Below are 23,030 nucleotides of genomic sequence, written 5' to 3'. Positions count from 1 at the left end.
CAAAGGGCGCACCAGCAATTCCTCGCCGGCATCTTGCACCAGGGTAGTGGCTCCGATAGTATGGTGGATGTGGGAGAATGCCCTATGCTCTAGGAGCACCTGAGATTAGGTGCGAGCTCTACCGTTGAATCTAGAACCAACGGTCATCTAAAGATGCGTAGGACCTAGCCGTAATTACCGGACTCTTTAGGGTTTTTTTGCAAAAATGGGTAAGCTCTGTCCCTAGACGCTGGATCTGAGATCGAAAGGTTGGGGTGCTCCCAGAGCACCAGATATTCTCCTGGTGGATGTTGCAATGTGCTTCTACTATGTGCGGATTGGCAGCGGTCAGTTCTACGGCAAGACATGCACCACCCCCTAACAGTCATGGTGATGATATAAGTTAGGATAACGTCCCACCAATCTGTTAGTGTCCTTTCGGCTTGGCACGGAGTATTGGCGGATGTAACTATTGAATGATCTTTATCAAGATCCTGATTGGAACACCACTTCATGTCTGGAGTGAAAACTCTTGTCATGTCCTTTATTGGTCGGACTGAGCAACGACGAACTTGTGTTGTTACCTTATTGAAGACGTTGTCTACATGTTGTTTTTGTCTTCATCGAGCGATTTTGGCAACCAGGATGAAAATCTTTGCCCAGGCCACCTTCAACAGGATGTGGCAATGACGGCGCGAGAACGTTTATCCCTTCGTGAAGACGTTGTTGCAGAAGAAGTCGACTAAGTCATAGGTGTTTGTTTCATGTATTGTAATGGTTCGGTCATGGTTGTATCTGTTTTGTACTCTAATTAATAATTAATAAAAATAATTATTTGGCTGGAGTTTGACCTCATTTTCAAAAAAAATGGAAGTTTGTACATTTCCATTGCTTTTATAGAATCACATGTCATCTTTTATTTTTGTTTACAATTATGCAAAACCATAGCTATTAGAATATTTTGCATTGTATATGGTTTGTTTGATTTGAATGATTGTTTTTATTATGTAGCAATAATAGTTACATCATCCACAAAAAAGCTACATGAAAGTCGGGAGGGTAATCAATCCAATATAACTATTAAGGCCTTAGGCCTTGTACAATGCCATGTGCATAGGAAGTTACTTAACAAAATAAACCGAGTTTTCTTAACCACTAGTGCTTACCTCTACAACATGGGTGCTACTTAAACGTCTACCCTCTACAAATAAACATAGATGCTTAAAAAAACTAATTTATTTCTTTAAGCATTTTCCTTAAGAACCTTGCATCGTACAAAGCCTTATTATACCAACTAACTCATGTGATGCGGCATTTACTTCTATAGGACCGTTTTCTAAGGTGGCCTTGCTAAATTATGTTGCCAATTGATAACAATCTTAATATATTGTCATCGTATGTCCCCTCTATTATCCACCATCTAATATAGTTTGCATCACTTCGCGCAGCCTAAACATATGAGTGATCAACTACGTCCAACAGAGAAATCAAGGTTAAAACTGTGACATAAAACAAGAGGATCCGCCGTTGAAGCTTCACTTGCCGCAGCAGTAGTTCAAAGCTATAAGACATGGTCGATAAACATTGTGCCTATTTTGTCAATGCATTTTGTATGACATTATTTGTTGAAGTTCTTTCTAAAATTCCATTTCCTCTCTTGCATAGAAGTAACATGTACGTAATATCCTTTTCCCCTCCACTACACTAACTAACAGTGAGGAAAACCGTTTTAAATAATTTTTAAAATTTTGCCACCATTTTCCTTTCTACAAACCGGAGTAGGTGTTTAACTATGAAGTAAACTATATTAGTTCTTGACTTTCTATTATGCTGAAGTAAATTCTTCATGAGATTGACTTTATTCCATACGATAAGTCAATCTCATCTAGAAAATTATATTGTAAACTCATTTTATGCCAAAAAATTCTCTAGACCAATTTATCATCCTATTTTGGAGTCGTCATTCATAAGATCATTCTCCTTTGAAATAATAGTATTGCGCCCTTGAGGAGCAATTTACACGTTTGAACAAGAACACCCAATTTTCTTAAACAGAAAAGTTTATCCTAAATCTAACCTTGAAATATGATGCTTGATCCGACCTCAACCTTACAATATGGAATTACTTTATCTTTTATATGTATAGAATGAATTTTAAAAACTAGTAACTTTGATTCAACTCTTTCTTCGTTAATGATTTTTGAAATTTTGCCTTCCATTTTCTATTATAAAGTTACTTCCTCTATTCCAATGTATAAGACACGTGCATGGATTTCAAGATTTAACTTACCATATTAGATCAATGATATGTATTTTTGGACTTAAACGGATTTCAAAATTTAAGTTTGACCATATTAGATCAATGATATGTATTTTTGGAGTTAAAAATTATACCGTTGAAAACTTCTTTTGAATATGAATTCGATGGTATAATTTTTGTTACATATAACCCACATCTAGTTGGTCAAACAGATGAATTTTGGGATACGCTGAAATTGAGGAAGTATACATAAACGTAATGCTCAATTGTATCTTGCAAATGTACATCCAAAATTCTGGGCATTACGTTTTTCATTTCAGCGTAAAAACCACCACAAACAGACACCGTTCAAGGAATAAGCACGTAGCTATCTAAAAACAATCAACAACTCAAAAAAAAAACATGGGCGAATTAACTGACTTCCATTGAAATCCAGTGACTCTGTTTTTCATTTCAGCCAGGGGACTTAAATGTCCACTAATATTTGATTTTGGGACCCAAACAAATATTTTGAGAAAAACAAAAAGATGATTTAGAATTATTTGAAGTTGTGTGCGCCACCAAGATTACTGAAATATTTTGGAAGAACCAAAATTGATGATATTTCCGAAATTTCATTGAAATTGCGCACTGAAAGAGAAAACTAGCCACACAACACCCTCGGACACCATGCGAGCAGAGATAGAAATCACAGACACATCACGCATCTCAGGAAACTCACTCCCTAATCATCGATCACTACCCACTCAGCTCCGATCAGGCGCCAGGCAAAGGACCTTCTCTCTGGTTCGGTTGTCCCATCCATCTCTCAGGCGACCTGGACCTGGATGGTCTTGGGCTTCTTGGGCTCGGGCGGCGGCAGCTTCTGGACGGAGACGGTGAGCACGCCGTCGCGGCACACGGCGGAGATCTTCTCCGTGTCGGCGTTCTCGGGCAGCACGAACTTGCGCATCAGCTTGCCCATGCGGCGCTCCATCCGCAGGTACCTGGCGTCCTCCTTCTCCTCCCTCCGGCGCTCGCCGCTGATGACCAGCACCCGCTCGTCCTCCACCTGCACCTTGATGTCGCCGGAGCCCAGCCCCGGCACGTCCACCACGAACGCGTACGCGCCCGGCAGCTCCTTCACGTCGGCCGGGGTGGCCGCCATGGCGCGCGCGTCGCGGACGTAGGCGCGCGTCGGGCCCTGCTTCTCACCGCCGGTGGCACCGGCTCCGCCGGACTCGCCGTCTGGGACGTCCAGCAGGTGCTGCAGCGCCGTCATCAGCGGGGTCTCCAGCCCGAACATCCTGCCCTCCATTCTCGCTCGCTGCTGATCTCCGAGCTCGATCGATCGGTCTCCTCCGGCTGGACTGCGTTGGATTGTTTGCTGATTTTGTGGAATGCTTCGGTGATGATGCGACGGGAGGAGGAGGGAGTTTATATCGGTGGCCGGAGGCGGGGAGTCTGGATTCTGGAAGGTGACGGAAGCTTCTGAAACGTGGTGGAACCCGCCGGATGCGGCACCGCGGAAAGTTCCAGAGCTCCATCAACGGTCTTTCTTTAGGAAAATGAAAATGTTGATGAGTGGCCAGGTCTGTGACCTGTCGTGACAAGTGTCTCGCTTCTGGAGCGGATAGGAGCAGAGATATTTTTAAGCTCTGCGCTTTTCCTTTCACTTTTATTTTTGGATCTCCAGAAACTTCTCCAATCCTCCCGCGCATATCTGCGATCACTGCTGGTTTGTGTCGAATTCGGGGACTAGGAGCACCGCAACATGGTGAGGAACAAACTGGGATAAATGTCAGTCACCTCCAAATAACAAAGATGTGTAGTAACAAAGATTTAGCATCTGGGCAAGACAACTCCACACTCTTCAAGTACAAATAATAAAAGCACAAACATTTTTTTATTATTACAGATGCCGTGGTAAGATCTCAAATGTTCCTTTCTCTTTTAAAAAAGATTATCAAAATTGTAAGCCAAAAAGCACAAAAAATGGCAAAAACCAAGTCACTGATATTTACAGGTTTACAGGATCAAATATCTCAGGAGCGATTATCATGAAGCCTGCGCCGATTTCCCGGTGCTGCGCCCTCTGAATCCAACCACGCTCAGCTTACTTCCCACCTTATTCAGAGCATCCCCCTTCCCGCCCTCCGGCCTGGCCTTGCCGCTCTTCCCGACCTTCTCGCCACCCTTGCTGCTACCAGCTCTCACCGGCTTGGCCTTTCTGGCCTCTGCCGGCCTGGCCTTAGGCGGGTTCTTAGACGGCGAGTGCTTCCTGGACGAAGATGGCTGGCTCTTGGTCGACGAGCGCTTCCTGGTCGAAGTTGTGTCCTTGATGGCGACCTTTGGCGGCCTTCTCGACAGTGTGACTCCCCTTTTGTTACCCTTCTGGCTAGCAGCCCTCGGAGCATCTGAACTCCTTGCCGACCTACCCCTCGGAGCATCTGAACTCCTTGCCGACCTTGCAGAAGTCCTTCCTTTGGTGCCTGGGTTTTGAGAGTTGGCGGAATCCCTCTTGACGTTGCTAGTCGTCAGCGATTCTAAGCTCTCGTTTTTCTTCATGGCATCCTCTATCCTTGTCGCTAAACCCACATCTTTCTTTGCGATAAGGCTTGTAACTTTCCCTGCATCAGGCGGGAAATGACATGTGAGTATCGACACCAAAGGTGGAAACACGTAGTACCTGCTTCTTTACCCAAAGACTACCCAGTTACAAGTACAGTCCACAAATCTGTCAGATTGCCACAAATAACATATCTTTGTTTGACCATTTCCCATCATCTCATTTCTAAAAAAAGAAACCTGCATACCATCGTCTTATATAACACTTCAATCAGAAGTTCCTACAACTGCTGCCATCTCTTTCTCTAGATTTGCAAATCATGATTAGACTCGGCTAGTATTTAGATGATTAGCATATCTGGTTACTGCATGCAAACTGAAATAAGAATTTTAAGAATTCACAGCAGAGCATGCATGCAACTTTTATACGTATGTAAGGTTTAAGAGAGATCATAATGTGTGCAGTATTGGCTCCCATACAACAAATGAAAATGATTATGTGTCTGTTACAGGTTACAGCAAAGAAGTGATTAATACCTTTGGCTCCCATACGCGCTGTTCTCCCAGTTCTGTGGAGATAATCAATCTGTAATGCCAAAATTTACTAGAATAAGAATCCTTGAGGTTTTTGTGAATTTATTCACAGCAGAAATTAAAGAAATATGCAACTAAGACGTACAGAATTTTTTGGGAAGTCAAACATGATGACATGGTCAACCTCCAAGTCTAGTCCTCTAGCTGCCAGATCAGTGCAGACTAATGTTGGGCAATCACCCTCTTCATTCCGGAACTTGTTTAGGTTCTCAACTCTACAAACAGTTAAAGCTAGAAACGGTCAGCATAATTCAAGTGAAGTTTTGTGAAGTTTCTTCTTCTTTTGTGGATAGCTTGGTAAATAGGAGTAGTTATTAGCAGCCTAATCAAGCTATAACAAGATCGCAAGGACAGTAACCACCTAACACACATTCTTATCGCAAAAAAGAAATACCTACACATTGTTCATAAAATAAAGCAGTTGTATACTACTCCCTCCGTCCCAAAATAAGTGTCTCAACTCTCAAGCTTAGTACAACTTTATACTAAGGTTAATACAAAGTTGAGACACTTATTTTGGGACGGAGGGAGTACCACCATACCTACACAAATGCCTTTACATAGAACTTGATGTGTTAGCCCAGAATCAAATTTTGTTGTCTTACTGGTCAGGCCATATCAGTGAACATAACTTATGACGAAATTCGCCTAAACAAATTAAGCGCAGTCCGATCTTGTGCTTCTATGATGTATGTGTGGTGACGTATTTACTGAAAAAGATTAATATCATAAAGCATGATAGGCATATAATTAGGCAGTCAGGCCAGTGACTAATATGATCTTGAAAATTTCCAATCAAATGATTGTACTCATTGCATCCCCTTCTAAGGTGGAAAAACGAAATTGGGAGTTGGGACAGTTACCGAGTTACATTAGAGCTATCCTCTACGTTTTGTTAAAAAAGATATCATAAGGCAGGAACGAAGCAACTGACAGACCTCTCCTCCGCAGGGACCTCTCCGTGGTAGTTCACAGTAGATATATGATTTTCAGTAAGAAAATGATCCACTGCACGACTTGAATTCAAAGTGTTGCAAAACACAATAACTTTGTTTCCTTTTGCTAAGCTTGGCTCAAGAACCTGCAAGAACAAAATCCTTTAGTATCCCGTGCATTTGCATTAGAGAGCAAGGAGTTGCCATCAAGTGTGCACTACTGATTCAATAATTGGAGAAAGTGAAGAAATGAGATCTTGTAAGATTATTTTGAAACAAAGAGTGCCTTTTGGCGTGTCCCCTGTGTGCCTTTTGAACATTAACCCAAATGTAAAAGCCACAGATGCCATTACAAAGTGTGCTTTCTATTTGAATGACGAAGATAATTTTTATGAATTGATCTATGAAAATTCATTTTATAGGGCAGGGTTAGCTCGTGAGGATGAGGTTGAAGCTTAAACAAGAGAAGGCATGGCAAAATGAGCAAACAATCCTATTAGCTACTCCCTCCGTCCGAAAAAGCTTGTCCCTCAAATGGATGTATCTAGCATCAAGTTAGTGCTAGATACATCCATTTGAGTGTCAAGCTTGGGACAAGCTTTTCGGGACGGAGGGAGTACTTTGCTTGCTTCGACAGACTAACCCCCTATGGGTTTCCGTAGTACCAAGTTCAACTCATCTGTAGGACTCTTAAGTGAGTACAGCTCATAAGATAACTCTCATATCTAGGATTTTTAACATAGTAAGGCTTGTTTAAATAAAAATGGTTAATCCTGACTGGCCTAGGATATTGGCTTGGCAGGACTAACTGAGTCTGATTGACTCGAGGCTGAGATGTTCATGACCATGACTCAGTCCCTTGTGGCAGGTGATAGAGTGAGGCTCCCTTGTGGGCCCCTCTGGTACCCCAAGCACAAAATGGTTCTATCCTGACTGGTAAGTGCAGACCACAGGTCCGAGAAGCCAAGTTGTTGTTTTAACAGAAGTTTGATCACCTAGGCGATCAAACTCTCCAGATACAGTGTCAACTATACTACTTGATTAAATAACATTTATTGATATCAAGTAGCCAATTGTTGACCCCATTAAACTGTACCAGGAACAATATAGATAAGCAAATGGGGAATTTAATGGACATTACTCCAGCTTGCACCAAGACACATGTGTGCACTTACGCACATAAAAAGAGGACGGGAGAGAGAAAAAGTGTTCAATAAACCTGGAGGAGAGCCTCAAGTTTGTTTTCTGAACCAGAAAGTTTGATGAAGTCATGCCGTGCAGTTGCAATTCTCTTTTGAAAGGTTGATGTCCGTAAATGCTCAATACCTTCAAATTCCTCATCGATCAGCTTTTGTACCCCCTGAAGCAGAAGGGTGATCAGTAAAGGATATTAAAGGTTCACAAATCATGCATAGGAAAATACCAAGGCCTTGAGCATCTGTACTATACTACTATATAATCTGGAATAGCTGAGAAGATGGTTCTTGAGAAAAATAGGATAAGTTGTTCTAAAATACTCCATGCAAGATCTTTAAAGGTAAGGCAACAGCATATCTTATTTATTAAGCTAGATAGGATTTGCTGGACGCCTGATTAGAATAAAACCTTGGTCATGGTGGCAGAAACCAATATGGTTTGGAACCCTTGATCACCAGGCTTTGAAGCACGATTCTTCAAAGGAGCAAGAAACTTCCGTATGTCTTCTCCAAAACCTTGATCAAACATTGTATCTGCCTCATCCAGAACCTGCAATGCAGATAAATGAACTCGTTACAAGTGATAAACTATGACATCAGCAAAAAACTGCAGGATGGTAATTCTTTGCTCAGAACTCAAGAACACACCAGATATTTAATGTCACCGTAAACGATATTGCCCTCCTTAATATGATCAAGGATCCTTCCAGGTGTCCCAACAACCATGTCAACAGGCATGTTCAAAGAATCTTCCTGCGGTTTTAGACGAGTGCCTCCACTAACCATTATTGACCGAAAACGTGCATGATGACTTATGGACTTTGCAACACGGAAGACCTGTCATTTGAGATCATCACATAAACAATAGTCAATGACTCAGATATCAAATCATAGTTCAAAAAACAAATACTTCGAAAGTGCTTCTAACCTGCTCGGTCAGCTCCCTTGTTGGGCATAAAACTACAGCTCTTGGCCGCCTTGGCTTCATTGACATGCCCAGTGTCGCTTCATCATGACGCAGTAGCTACAGAAATCAAAGACCTACCATGGTTACTGAACCTTCTGGTTAGAAACGCTCTTATATTATGGGACGGAGGGAGTATGTCTTAAACTCCGCCTATGTCTTCTAGGCATAGCCGGTCCCAAGCCCGGGTAAAGGAGGAGGGTTGTGATAGGCTTGGTGAGCCAACGTAAAAACTAGCCAGTCCCATGGGTATGAAACCCATTTGAGCGAAAGTAGTACTAGGATGGGTGACCTCCATCCTCGTGAAAGGGTTTCATATCTAAGGGTTGTGATAGGCTTGGCGAGCCAACGTAAAACTAGCCAGCTTTGGGTATGAAACCCATTTGGGCGAGAGTAGTACTAGGATGGGTGACCTCCTGGGAAGTCCTCATGAAAGGGTTTCATATCTAGCCTACCCCAACTTGTTTGGGACAAAAGGCTTAAGATGGAGATGGAGATGGAGGGAGTATGTCTTAATTCACAGGCAATAATCAGTTGAAGATGTACTCAACTTTAAATATGGCGAGAGAAAACACCCATTTTGCCTGATTAGACTCTACATTCCTTTTTTCGATAAAAAATCGATCCAGGGCATGAACCTGACTGCCAAAGAGGGGAAGGGGTCTAGCAAGACAAAGCTAGAGACATTCTCATTTCACAACTGCTGCAAGATGCAGAGAAGCCCACAGGGTTTTAAATATCCCCTGTATCCCAACAATTTCCTATGTATTACTGATCTAGTTTTTGTCTAAATCTTTAATTTTACAGGTTTTAGCTCAAACCATATGTCTCATCAGTTGCTATTCTTAAATAAAACCTTCAATTTCCATTGAGACCTAATCAAACACAAAACTGTTTCAATCTTGTAATGGTGTCTAATGCTAAGCAGTAAGCATGGAAGTTAAATTGGCCCTCTCTGTAATTTGGATGATGCTCTGCCACTGGCTTGAAATGAGCCTCTCATACTATGAGTTATGCATAGTTCTCTTACTCGATCATGAGACCATGACACGCTCTATGAGTTGTTTTGCTCTTGTCATGGAAATGAAAAAAAAAAGCACCAGGTTCACTACACATATGCTGCAACTTTGCCCCTTACATCGCGGTTTTTTGTTCAAGTTATTAGTAACATTGGTGCAAATATATCTGCAGGCACATGTCTCGCCAATGTGAAAAGCGAGACGGTCCCTGGTCCAAGTACCTGAACAAGAGGGAGCAAGTAGGCGAGCGTCTTCCCGGAGCCGGTGTGCGAGCCAAGCACGACACTGGTGCCGGAGAGCACGGCGGGCACGCCGACGCACTGGATCTCGGTGGGCTTCGTGATGCCGGCCTCCCGCATCGCGGCCAGCACCTCCTCCTCGAGCCCGAGCTCCTCGAAGCTCTCCACCTCAACGCTCCTCTGCTGGTGCTGCGGCGGCGGCGAGCCCCTCTCCCCGCCCCTGGCCCTCTCCCTCAGCGGCTTCGGGGGGCCGGGGGACGACGAGTCCTTGAGGTGGCGGAGGCGGAGGCGCTCGAGGAGGAGCTCGTGGCGGGGAGGGGGCGCGGGGGCGGCGAGGGCGGGGGAGGAAGGGGGGGCGGCGGTGGAGAGGGCGGCGCGGAGCACGCGGAGGCGGAGAGGGGAGGGGCGGGAGAGTAGGAGGCACCGCCCGGCGGCGGCCATCGCCATTGCGGTGGCGAGGGTTTAGATTGGAGGGGTTTTGCGAGAGGAGTGGAAGGGTGAGGGGAGGGGAGGGGAGGGGAAGGTCGCGGCGGATAAGGAGAGGGAGCAGCGCAAGCGCAGTGCGAGGTGAAGCAGTCTGCGGTGGGCCGGCGGCTGAGCCTCAGCGGGTTGCTGCGGATGAACGAAGGATGCCGTCCGCCGCTGCCTCAACGTTTTTCACTAGCACCAGTCCCGGGTAAATCGCCCCCTAGAGTAGAGTTTAGGGCAACTCCAACGTCGATGAACAAACCTTTCACAAATGTTTGGATCTGACGGTTCAAATATTTTGACCATCGTTAACTAAATTTGTCCGGATCAAAGTCTGAAATCCATCAAACCGGCACTAAACAAAAAGGTTTGCGGGCGTTTGGACATCCGCCATGTAGAATTCACATAACGGGATCCATCCAAAATCAAGGTGAAGCATGTGCATTTGGACAATCTCATCATTGTTTTCACACGAAAGCCCACCCTTTCCCACTGCCTCGGTCTTGGTCGCTGCCGGCCACCACCGTTTCGTCATCCGTCATTGTGATGGAGCGGCCCGAGGAGCCGATATCATTGGTCGGCGTCCCGCGGGACCCGGAGGCGGCCTTCGGCAAGATCCGGTCTACAGAACGCAACGACCGACACATCAAGGCAAAGGAGAGGGCGAAAGAGGCAATGGACGGTCAGGACGGAGCGCGTAAGCCAAAGCACAACGTCAGGTCGGTGCCGCCCGAGCAATCGCAATCCCGGTCCACCCCAGCTGAAGGCGTCCTACTACTACGCTGCCCATCAGCTCGGTCCGGCCTGACACGCAGCAGCAGCCCATCCCAGCCTCCTTCATCTCCAACCATTTAATGATGTTCAACGTTGACCTCAACGCCGATTACGTCTTCGGCCACCGTCAGGTCGCCGCTTGCTGGCGTCAGCAGTGACGACGAGTGCACTGTGGCCACGCCAACCCTGGTCAGCGGGTAGGTGAGGCACTGTTGCCACGCCCGGCTGACCAGAGGCGTGGGAGGGGCACTGTTGCCTTGCTCATCTCTGAATGAAGACTCGTCCCATCGTACATCATGGATGGGACAGGAGCTGACCCGCGGCCGGGTTGGGGAACACGCCAAAGGGGAGCTGGCTTGTTGGAGAAGTCTTGGTGAGCCAGGTTCGGTTGCCTTGCGCTGGCCGTTGGGGCCGGGTTGAGGAATTCGGCCGGGTCGAGGGGCTTTGGCCGGGTCGAGCGACCCGGCCAAGCGTGAGCCGGCTTGAGGGGCGTTGCTGGCCCCGTTGTTTTTGAAAAGGATCCGAGTTTCGTTGCCTGCCTGGGGTTCATCCCCCCGACAGTAGTCCCCGAAGTTGTGAAGGTCCGCCGTCTTCGGGTGGGAGGGCCTTCGCAGTTTCCCCCCCCCCCCTCAGGAGGCGAATTTTGTGACCGCCGGGTCCGGCAACACCCACTGTGTGCCGGCTTCCAAAAGCCGGATCGCAGCATCCCGGCAGGGGCGGGAAACCAAAGAGTCCAACGAATCTTGGGGCAATCTTTTGGGCTTCGCGCGGGCGCCACACGGCGCCTGGGAGCCGAAGGGGCCTGACAGGCCACGCGCGCGACAGGACGGATCGGCACGCTGGGGCCCGCCGCCGCGTGCCCTCGGCCCACGCGCGCGGATTTGTTGCGGCGTCCGTGAGTCGGTTGCCATTCTCTAGGCAGTTATTGCGTGCGTACGTGTGCAGTTATTGCGGGGAAGTGGGATGGGCGAGCGCAAACGATCCCACTTCCCCACGTTCGAACCGCGGGTTATAAATTGGGGGGAGGGGAGCGGCGAAAATCATTCTCGCCCGCACTCCCGTGCCTTTTCATCCTTCCTCTGCTTCTTGCGATAGCCGCGTGCTGCGACGCCCACCGCTTCGAGCAGAGCTTCATCGCCATTCTTCCTCCTTTCTTTTCTTCGTCTTCATTGATGGCGCTGCCGTCAGGCTCGTGGATGGGCTCGACCGTCACCATGGACGACATCGCCTACCTCCGCACCACCAGGCGCTTGCCGGGGGAGACGGAGGTCGCCGCGCGCCTGCCGCAGGGCGAGCGGGAGCCGCGGCCCGAGGGCATGGAGCGCGTGGTTTTCTACCCGTACTTCAAGCGCGGGTTCGGCCTTCCCGCGAGCACCTTCTTCCGCAGCTTCCTGGAGTTCTTCGGGCTCCAGCCCCATCATCTTGGCGCAGGCGCCATCGTGCAGCTTTCAGGCTTCGTCACCCTCTGTGAGGGGTAACTGGGGGTCGAGCCTTCCATCGATCTCTGGGTGCACTTCTTCTCCTTGAAGCAGCAGGGGCCGAGGGCCGGGGAGATGTCCGACTACGGGGCCGTGATACGTCTCCAACGTATCTATAATTTTTTATTGTTCCATGCTATTATATTATCTGTTTTGGATGTTTAATGGGCTTTATCATACACTTTTATATTATTTTTGGGACTAACCTACTAACAAAGGCCCAGTGCAAATTGCTGTTTTTTTGCCTATTTCAGTGTTTCGCAGAAAAGGAATATCAAACGGAATCCAAACAGAATGAAACCTTCAAGAGAGTGATTTTTGGAACAAACGCAATCCAGAAGACTTGGAGTGGAAGTCAAGAAAGAAACAAGGAGGCCACGAGGCTGGAGGGCGCGCCCCCCACCCTCATGGGCCCCTCGTGGCTCCCCTGGCCGACTTCTTTCGCGTATATATACTCATATACCCCGAAAACATCTGAGAGCACCACAAACCCTATTTCCACCACCGCAACCTTCTGTACCCGTGAGATCCCATCTTGGGGCCTTTTCCGGCGCTCCGCCGGAGGGGAATCGATCACGGAGGGCTTCTACATCAACACCATAGCCTCTCCGATGATGTGTGAGTAGTTTACCACAGACCTTCGGGTCCATAGTTATTAGCTAGATGGCTTCTTCTCTCTCTTTGGTTCTCAATACAAAGTTCTCCTCGATCTTTTTGGAGATCTATTCGATGTAATTCTTTTTGCGGTGTGTTTGTCGAGATCCGATGAATTGTGGGTTTATGATCAAGCTTATCTATGAACAATATTTGGTTCTTCTCTGAATTCTTATATGTATGATTTGGTATCTTTGCAAGTCTTTTCGAATTATCATTTTGGTTTGGCCTACTAGATTGATCTTTCTTGCAATGGGAGAAGTGCTTAGCTTTGGGTTCAATCTTGCGGTGTCCTTTCCCAGTGACAGCATGGGCAGCAAGGCACGTATTGTATTGTTGCCATCGAGGATAAAATTATGGGGTTTATATCATATTGCTTGAGTTTATCCCTCCACATCATGTCATCTTGCCTAATGGGTTACTCTGTTCTTATGGACTTAATACTCTAGATGCATGCTGGATAGCGGTCGATGTGTGGAGTAATAGTAGTAGTTGCAGAATCGTTCCAGTCCACTTGTCGCGGACGTGATGCCTATATACATGATCATGCCTAGATATTCTCATAACTATGCACTTTTCTATCAATTGCTCAACAGTAATTACCCACCGTAATACTTATGCTATCTTGAGAGAAGCCACTAGTGAAACCTATGGCCCCCGGGTCTATTTTCCATCATATAAGTTTCCAATCTATTTTACTTTGCAATCTTTACTTTCAATCTATATCATAAAAAATACCAAAAATATTTATCTATTTATCTCTATCAGATCTCACTTTTGCAAGTGGCCGTGAAGGGATTGACAACCCCTTTATCGTGTTGGTTGCAAGGTTCTTATTTGTTTGTGTAGGTACGAGGCGACTTGCATGAGGTCTCCTACTGGATTGATACCTTGGTTCTCAAAAACTGAGGGAAATACTTATGCTACTTTGCTACATCACCCTTTCCTCTTCAAGGGAAAACCAACGCAGTGCTCAAGAGGTAGCAAGAAGGATTTCTGGCACCGTTGCCGGGGATATTTGCACCAAGTCAAGTCAAGAGTTGATCTCCTAGCAACTAGCCAATTTCTGGCGTCGTTGCCGGGGAGATCTACGCTCAAGTCAAGACATACCAAGTACCCATCACAAACTCTTATCCCTCGCATTACATTATTTGCCATTTGCCTCTCGTTTTCCTCTCCCCCACTTCACCTTTGCCTTTTCTTCGCCTTCTTCCCGTATGTCTTTTTGCTTGTGTTTCCATGTGCCTTCTATTTGCTTGCATCTTTGCTTGCTAAAAATCTATTGATATGGATCCACTTAAAGTGTTCTACTTGGATCATCTTCGATCCTTATGCGCTCGTGCTGAAACCCCAACTAGCCTAGTTGATGAGAAATCTTTAGATGAGCATGCTCATTTTGTGCGTCACCGTTTGTTTGAAAAGGGGAGACTCATATGGGATCAAATAAACAGATTGCTGTGTTATGCTTGGAATCTTTGTGAAATTCATGATTTTACTTGTTGCTCTAAGAACCCTAAAAAACACCTTCCCTACCTATGTGAGTTTAATGAAAATGAAATCTTGTCTTCTTATGCAAAGGGTGTTTATAGTTACTATGATATCGAACAAATTGAAGAATTTGTTGCTTTTAAGGGTGCTTATGAAGTTGCTTCTTTGATTGAAAAGTATGATATTACTCTCTACGAATCTGGAAATTTTGACATACTTAAATATTTCTATGAAAACTATGCTCATAATGTCTATGTCAAAGAATTTATTGAGAGAATGACCGTTGCTTTGGAAGAAAATAATGATATGCATTAATCTATAGATAATGATGATTCCGATGATTTGATTGAAATATCCCTTGATGAACATGATGCTTACTATTCTTGTGGCCACGATGCCAATATTTATGAAGATGAATTTGCTATAGTTCCTTATGTTAAACATGAGATCGTTGCTATTGCACCCATACTTGGTAGTTCCTTCGATGAAAAGCATGATTGCAATGATGTTATTATAAATTCTCTTAATGCCAATTGTGTTAATAATATGCAAAACCCTAAGCTTGGGGATGCTAGTTTTGCTATGTCCACTACTTGTTGCAATGATCATGATTGGGGTGATTCTTCTTATGGTCTTGAAAATTTATTTAAGCCCCATGACGAATATGAGATTGATAATAATGTTTGCAATAATATTGAAAGTGGGTTTGGAAGAGTGTCAACTTTAGATCCCACATATTTGGATAATGTTCAATCTTATGAAATTTTTGATAAAAGTGGGTTTGGAGAGGTCATGACTTTAGTTAATGTCAATCCCACTATTTTGGAAGAGTGTCAACTTTGCATGCATGTGGATCGTGTTGAAAATATTTTATGTGATAGCTGTTTTGTTGAATTTTCTTATGATCTCACATGTAATTATTATGAGAGAGGAAAATATGGTTGTAGAAATTTTCATGATAATAAATTACCTCTCGTTATGTTGAGATTGCTATTGTTTCTTTCCGCTTCCTTGCATATGCTAGTTTTTGCTTGCTATGATAATTTGTTTGCCTATAAGATGCCTATGCATAGGAAGTATGTTAGACTTAGATGTGTTTGTCACGTGTTATATGATTCTCTCTTTGTGCTTTAATTCTTGTCTTTGATGTGAGCATCATTAAAATTATCAATGCCTAGCTAGGGGCGTTAAACGATAGCGCTTGTTGGGAGGCAACCCAATTTTTTTTTGCTTTTTTGGTTCTGTTTAGTAATAAATAATTGATCTAGCCTCTGGTTAGATGTGGTTTTATGTTTTAATTAGTGTTTGTGCCCAGTAAAACCTATAGGATCTTCTTGGATGATAGTTATTTGATCTTGCTGAAAAAGTCAGAAACTTTCTGCTCACAAAACAATTGTTAAAAATCACCAGAACGTGATAAAATACTGATTCCAATTGCAGTAGATCAATAAACAAATTATCTAGGTCGTCCTATTTTGGTAGATTTTTCTGAGTTCCAGAAGTATACGTTTGATACAGAATACTACAGACTGTTTGGTTTTTGACAGATTCTGTTTTTCGTGTGTTGTTTGCTTATTTTGATGAATCTATGGCTAGTATCGGGGGGTATGAACCATAGAGAAGTTGGAATACAGTAAGTTTAGCACCAATATAAATAAATAATGAGTTCATTACAGTACCTTGAAGTGGTGGTTTGTTTTCTTTCGCTAACGGAGCTCATGAGATTTTCTGTTGAGTTTTGTGTTGTGAAGTTTTCAAGTTTTGGGTAAAGATTTGATGGATTATGGAATAAGGAGTGGCAAGAGCCTAATATTGGGGATGCCCAAGGCACCCCAAGGTAAAATTCAAGGACAATCAAGAGCCTAAGCTTGGGGATGCCCCGAAGGCATCCCCTCTTTCGTCTTCGTCCATCGGTAACTTTACTTGATGCTATATTTTTATTCACCACATGATATGTATTTTGCTTGGAGCGTCTTGTATGATTTGAGTCTTTGATTTTTAGTTTACCACAATCATCCTTGCTGTACACACCTTTTGGGAGAGACACACATGAATCGGAATTTATTAGAATACTCTATGTGCTTCACTTATATCTTTTGAGCTAGATAATTTTGCTCTAGTGCTTCACTTATATCTTTTAGAGCACGGTGGTGGTTTTATTTTATAGAAATTGTTGATCTCTCATGCTTCACTTATATTATTTTGAGAGTCCTTTAGAACAGTGTGGTAATTTGCTTTGGCTATAAAATTAGTCCTAATATGATAGGCATCCAAGATTGGTATAATAAAAACTTTCATAAAAAGTGCATTGAATACTATGAGAAGTTTGATACTTGAAGATTGTTTTGAGATATGAAGATGGTAATATTAGATTCGTGCTAGTTGAGTAGTTGTGAATTTGAGAAATACTTGTGTTGAAGTTTGCAAGTCCCGTAGCTTGCACGTATGGTAAACGTTGTGTAACAAATTTGAAGCATGAGGTGTTCTTTGATTGTCATCCTTATGAGTGGCGGTCGGGGACGAGCGATGGTCTTTTCCTACCAATCTATCCCCCTAGGAGCATGCGCGTAATGCTTGGTTTTTGATGACTTGTAGATTTTTGCAATAAGTATGTGAGTTCTTTATGACTAATGTTCCTGGAGATCTATTCGATGTAATTCTTTTTGCGGTGTGTTTGTCGAGATCCGATGAATTGTGGGTTTATGATCAAGATTATCTATGAATAATATTTGGTTCTTCTCTGAATTCTTATATGTATGATTTGATATCTTTGCAAGTCTCTTCGAATTATCAGTTTGGTTTGGCCTACTAGATTGATCTTTCTTGCAATGGGAGAAGTGCTTAGCTTTGGGTTCAATCTTGTGGTGTCCTTTCCTAGTGACAGCAGGGGCAGCAAGGCACGTATTGTATTGTTGCCATCGAGGATAAAAAGATGGGGTTTATATCATATTGCTTGAGTTTATCCCTCCACATCATGTCATCTTGCCTAATGCGTTACTCTGTTCTTATGAACTTAATACTCTAGATGCATGATGGATGGCAGTCGATGTGTGGAGTAATAGTAGTAGATGCAGAATCATTTCGGTCTACTTGTCGCGGACGTGATGCCTATATACATGACCATGCCTAGATATTCTCATAACTATGCACTTTTCTATCAATTGCTCGATAGTAATTTGTTCACCCACCGTAATACTTATGCTATCTTGAGAGAAGACACTAGTGAAACCTATGGCCCCCGGGTCTATTTTCCATCATATAAGTTTCCAATCTATTTTACTTTGCAATCTTTACTTTCAATCTATATCATAAAAAATACCAAAAGTATTTATCTTTTTATCTCTATCAGATCTCACTTTTGCAAGTGGCCATGAAGGGATTGACAACCCCTTTATCGTGTTGGTTGCAAGGTTCTTATTTGTTTGTGTAGGTACGAGGCGACTTGCGTGAAGTCTCCTACTGGATTGATACCTTGGTTTCTCAAAAACTGAGGGAAATACTTACGCTACTTTGCTGCATCACTCTTTCCTCTTCAAGGGAAAACCAATGCAGTGCTCAAGAGGTAGCAGGCCGCCATCATCTCCAAGCGGTCCGGCACTGACTGCCCCAAGATGCTGCTGGAGGAATCTGCCAAGAAATAGCAGAACTCTTTCTTCTACGTCCGCAACCTCGGCGCGGACCGCATCAACCTGCCGCCATTCGTCGGCGCGCCGCCGCGGGCGAAGCAGAATTAGGGTTACTACCCCAAACACCCATCGTAGGAGGTGGTCAACCTGTGCCAGCGGGTGTCGGAGATGAAGGAGCGAGAAGGGCTCACCGGCACCGACCTCATCATCGCCTTCATCAGGCGTCGAGTGCTGCCGCCGCAGCAGCGCAGCCACCTCATCGGTCAGATGACCGGGCTCCAGGACCCCAACCGTATGTCGAACTTGCGGCTGGCGGCGGACCAAGTCACCCGCCGGGTCAACAACATCTCCAAGGCCGGGCTGTGGGATGATTGGGAGTTCGGGGAGCCTCCATACAGCCAGGCGAACCCGGCACCCGTGGTGAGTCCCTGGTCTCCATACTTTGTCTCCGCTCATCTTCTTGTTTGCCCCGACGCGACGCGGGAGGTGCTTCTGTACACCATCCGACATCCTTACGACCAAGCGCCGACGCAGGTGGTGCGGGCTGACTCGGAGGAGCCCGCGGCCCACGGTGGAGGGGAGGAGGCAGCCACCGACGCCGGCGCAGGGCGCTGGGCGAGTAAGTTTGTCTTCTTCATTTCTTGAATTGCCAGGCGCGAGACGGCATTGGGGATGCTGACGTGAGTCGTTGATGTAGTGGTGTCGGGCGGTTGAGGCGGCGGTGCGGCCGGAGCCGGGTCATCCCGGGGGCGGCGGTGGCGAGCCGGCCGATGGGAAGGACAACGTCGCGCCGCGGGCCCCGGCCCCGAAGCGCGCGGCGAACCCGGCTGAGGGCACGAAACCGCCCGCCAAGAGGAGGCGTGGCGCTCCGCAGGAGAGGCCAGCGAGGCCCGTCATTCCGGTGGTGCCCGGGTAAGTTTCTTCTTGCGTGAATCCGAATGGTCGGTCGGTTCCGCTTGGTTCTTGCGTGCTTATTTCATTGAGCCACAGGTCGCCGATCTCACTGGCGGTGGCGGCGGCGGACGCTGCGTCCGCCAAGGGCGCCGCATTCCAGAGGACCTAGACCAGCGCTGACGAGGAGGAGGAGGCGGCGGATCCGAACCTCAGCCTGGACCTGGCCAACACCGAAGGCCAAGCCTGGCGAGACCGGAACAGGGCCGTGGCGGAGCTGGAGGCGGCGTCGACCCAGGCCTGGGTCAACGCTGCGATGACATGGGCGCGCCCGGCGAGGAGCCGGCGTGGCCGGAGATGCCGGCAGGGACGGTTCCGGCGGCGACGGTCTTCGTGCCGGCGTCGGAGGGGGTGCGCGGCCGAGGCGGCCGCGCGGACGCGATGGACCTCGACCAGGAGGTCGTGGTGGTCGGGGATGATACCCCGCCGCAGACCGACGTGGTCGAGTAGGCGGGGGCCGATGGAGGCGGCGGTGACGCTATCTTGGAGGAGGCACCGCGGGCGGCGCTGGAGGAGGCACCTCAGGCGTCGACGAGCATGGCGCCGCTGGTGGTGGCGCCACAGGCCACTTCGGCCACCGTGCCGACGATGGTGTCGGAAAGGGCGCCGGAGAAGCCGCCGACCGCAGAAGAGGTGGTTAGCGGGGAGCACGTCCTGGTGCTCAGGCCAGGGGGTCACCGGGTCGCCGGGCCGCCTGGTCGCAGCCGGCCCAGGGCGGGTCCAGCGAGGTCTTCTTCGGGCCCCTGATCCAGGAGGAGGCGGTGATGGCCGCCGTGAGCCGGCGCCTGTGAGGGCGGACGGACAGGATCCAGGCCTTCGCCCAGGCCGAGGTGGAGCAGACGCGGGAGCTGGAGCGCGCCGTGTTCGTAAGTTCTCCCTTGCCTTATGCCTTTTTTCTTTTGTTGCTTCTTCTGTGTGGGGGTGCGCTAGCACACCCACTGGGTGTAGCCCCCGAGATTCGGGCCAACTGCGTAGCAGTTGGGTCGAATCTTAAACCGCTGTCTTGTGTTGATCGTTGTTCCTTGCAGCAACTGGACTCCTACCGGGCCAGTGTCTTCAACCGGCTCCTGAAGAAGCACCGACAGCTCAAGGAGCAGCTCGCCGCCAAGGAGGAGGAGCTCCGCGTCGCCGACGGTATTTTTCTTGCGTGCTCTTTTTTAGTGGGAGCGCGCTAGCGCACCCACTGGGTGTAGCCCCCGAAATTCAGGCCAACTGCGTAGCAGTTGGGTCGAATCTTAAAGTGGTGCTTGGTTTCTGAATCTTTCTTCTGCAGCCAAGGTGCTGTCTTGGAGGACCCGGCTGATTTGGGCCGGCTTCCATTACGATCGGCTTGTTGCTGACGCCAGCCGGCTTGGGACCGAGGTGGCGGAGGCGAGGGCGGAGGTGACGGGAGCCTGGCAGGCGCTTGACGAAGCGGGCCGACTACAGGAGCGGTTGGCGGGCGACAAGAACCGTCTCGAGGCTGAGGTGGAGCGCCTCAAGGTAGAGGCCGCCAAGGTCGTGGAGGCGCAGCGAGCGCTTGCCGAGGCCGACCAGCAACGCGGCAAGCTGGCCGACGACAAGGGTCAGCTCCAGGCCGAGGTGGAGCGCCTGAAAGCGCTGGTGGCCGCGGCGGAGGAGACCCGTTAGGGGGAAACCCGTCGTCATGAGGAGGCCGAGAAGACGGCCGAGGCCAAGGACACCGAGTTGAAGGCGGCCCTTGCCAAGGTCGCCGACCTGGAAAAGACGCTCCAGGAGCGTGACCGCACCTTCGCCCGGGAGCGGCGCGGTATGTTGCTCGAAGCGTAGCACCTGGAAGAATCCTTCTCTGGGATCACGGCTTTTTGTCCTTGGTGATTTTTTCTGACTTGCTCTGCTTCTTGGCAGGGGCCTTTCCGGAGACGTGCCAGCTGGCGGAGGAAGCCGTCCGCTTTCAGCATGACCCGCAGGGAGTCGTCGGCTCCAGGACTGACCCGCAGGTGGCCTGGACCTTCCCGGAAATCATGACTGTCGTCGAGGCTCGTCTGTGAGTCTTGAGCGAGCAGATGGGGCGGCTCTTTGAGGCCGGCGCAGCGATGATGGCGGCCCTGTGGCTAGGCTCCGTTGCGCCGAGCAGCTTATCGCATCTGGCGCGGTGGTTGGAGGCGGGACCGGACCGGCTTCACGAGTGGCGTGTTTCTACCGCCCGTGCCGGTGCCGAGATGGCGCTCCGGTTTGCGATGTCTTGGCATCCGGACCTGTCGCTGGTGGTGTTGATGGGCTAGCGGGCTGGCTCGGAGAACCAGCTGCGGGCGGAGGCCGGACGGATCGCTGCCCAGGCCAGCTACATTGCCGGGTTCGCCTTCCATGACGAGTTCCAGCTGGAGCGGGCGGAGGATGGTGGAGTCGTGCCTGCCGACGACTACGGCATACTTCTGCACGACCCGGCGGGCAGCTCCGAGGAGACGGGCATCTACCGCGATGTCGGTGCCGATGAGGAAGACACCGGCACCTCGGCGGACACGGAGGCCACCGAGGGGGAGCCGTCAGCTGCGCGACCCGGCGCTGGAGATGCCTGAGACCGCCCTGTTTGAACTTAGTAAAAATTTCTATTAGGTAGCTGATGACCCACAAGTATAGGGGATCTATCATAGTCCTTTCGATAAGTAAGAGTGTCGAACCCAACGAGGAGCAGAAGGAAATGACAAGCAGTTTTCAGTAAGGTATTCTCTGCAAGCACTGAAATTATCGGTAACAGATAGTTTTATGATAAGGTAATTCGTAACGGGTAACAAGTAACAAAAGTAAACAATGTGCAGCAAGGTGGCCCAATCCTTTTTGTAGCAAAGGACAAGCATGGACAAACTCTTATATAAAGGAAAGCGCTCCCGAGGACACATGGGAGTCATCGTCAAGGTAGTTTTCGTCATGCTCATATGATTCGCGTTCGTTACTTTGATAATTTGATATGCAGGTGGACCGGTGCTTGGGTACTGCCCTTCCTTGGACACGCATCCCACTTATGATTAACCCCTCTCGCAAGCATCCGCAACTACGAAACAAGAATTAAGGTAAACCTAACCATAGCATGAAACATGTGGATCCAAATCAGCCCCTTACGAAGCAACACATAAACTAGGGTCTAAGCTTCTGTCACTCTAGCAACCCATCATCTACTTATTACTTCCCAATGACTTCCCCTAGGCCCAAATAATGGTGAAGTTTCATGTAGTCGACGTTCACATAACACCACTAGAGGAAAGACAACATACATCTCATCAAAATATCGAACGAATACCAAATTCACATGACTACTTATAACAAGACTTCTCCTATGTCCTCAGGAACAAACGTAACTACTCACAAATCATGTTCATGTTCATAATCGGAGGGGTATTAATATGCATAAAGGATCTGAACATATGATCTTCCACCGAATAAACCAACTAGCATCAACTACAAGGAGTAATCAACACTACTAGCAACCCACAGGTACCAATCTGAGGTTTTGAGAAAAAGATCGGATACAAGAGATGAACTAGGGTTTGAGAGGAGATGGTGCTGGTGAAGATGTTGATGGAGATTGACCCCCTCCCGATGACAGGATCGATGGTGACGATTTCCCCCTCCCGGAGGGATGTTTCCCCGGCAGAACAGCTCCGCCGGAGCCCTAGATTAGTTCTGCCAAGGTTCCGCCTCGAGACGGCGGCGCTTCGTCCCGAAAGCTTCCTTCTTCTTTTTTCATGGCAAAAGACACCTTATATCAGAAGATGGGCATCGGGGGGCTTCCAGGTGGCCCACGAGGCAGGGGGTGCACCCAGGGGGGTAGGGCGCGCCCTCCACCCTCGTGGACAGTGGGTGGCCCCCCCTCTGGTGCTTTCTTCGCCCAATATTTTTAAT

The 23,030-nt window shown here is 47.7% G+C and overlaps 2 protein-coding genes across 2 annotated transcripts; both read right to left on the bottom strand.

Annotated features, from left to right (window-relative positions):
- Nucleotides 1-2,805: 2,805 nt before the first annotated feature.
- Nucleotides 2,806-3,641, bottom strand: LOC123074148 (17.5 kDa class II heat shock protein). Its single transcript, XM_044497069.1, has one exon. The coding sequence runs from the start codon at nt 3,534-3,536 to the stop codon at nt 3,048-3,050; it is 489 nt and encodes a 162-aa protein (XP_044353004.1). The 5' UTR covers nt 3,537-3,641; the 3' UTR covers nt 2,806-3,047.
- Nucleotides 3,642-4,090: 449 nt separating this feature from the next.
- On the bottom strand, nt 4,091-10,268 carry LOC123077481 (DEAD-box ATP-dependent RNA helicase 39). The gene is made up of 9 exons (XM_044499760.1): nt 9,716-10,268; nt 8,440-8,535; nt 8,160-8,348; nt 7,921-8,061; nt 7,535-7,675; nt 6,319-6,461; nt 5,466-5,595; nt 5,324-5,372; nt 4,091-4,848 (listed from the first exon to the last, which is right to left on the bottom strand). Exons 1-9 carry the CDS (start codon nt 10,178-10,180, stop codon nt 4,277-4,279), a joined length of 1,926 nt encoding a protein of 641 aa, XP_044355695.1. The 5' UTR covers nt 10,181-10,268; the 3' UTR covers nt 4,091-4,276.
- Nucleotides 10,269-23,030: the final 12,762 nt, after the last annotated feature.

The sequence above is a fragment of the Triticum aestivum genome, chromosome 3D (assembly GCF_018294505.1).
Source record: "Triticum aestivum cultivar Chinese Spring chromosome 3D, IWGSC CS RefSeq v2.1, whole genome shotgun sequence".
In the NCBI taxonomy this organism is placed as follows: Eukaryota; Viridiplantae; Streptophyta; class Magnoliopsida; order Poales; family Poaceae; genus Triticum; species Triticum aestivum.
Note: the sequence above shows the minus strand (reverse complement) of the source record. Positions and strands in the feature narration are given on the sequence as shown.

Excerpts from the sequence above, each read along its gene's own strand:
- LOC123074148 (XM_044497069.1), bottom strand. The coding sequence starts at position 3,536 with ATGGAGGGCAGGATGTTCGGGCTGGAGACCCCGCTGATGACGGCGCTG.
- LOC123077481 (XM_044499760.1), bottom strand. The coding sequence starts at position 10,180 with ATGGCGATGGCCGCCGCCGGGCGGTGCCTCCTACTCTCCCGCCCCTCC. Across the intron at positions 7,676-7,920 it reads TTTCTGCCACCATGACCAAG|GGGGTACAAAAGCTGATCGA; the intron begins GTTTTATTCTAA and ends CTTCTGCTTCAG. Across the intron at positions 6,462-7,534 it reads AACTTGAGGCTCTCCTCCAG|GTTCTTGAGCCAAGCTTAGC; the intron begins GTTTATTGAACA and ends TTGTTCTTGCAG.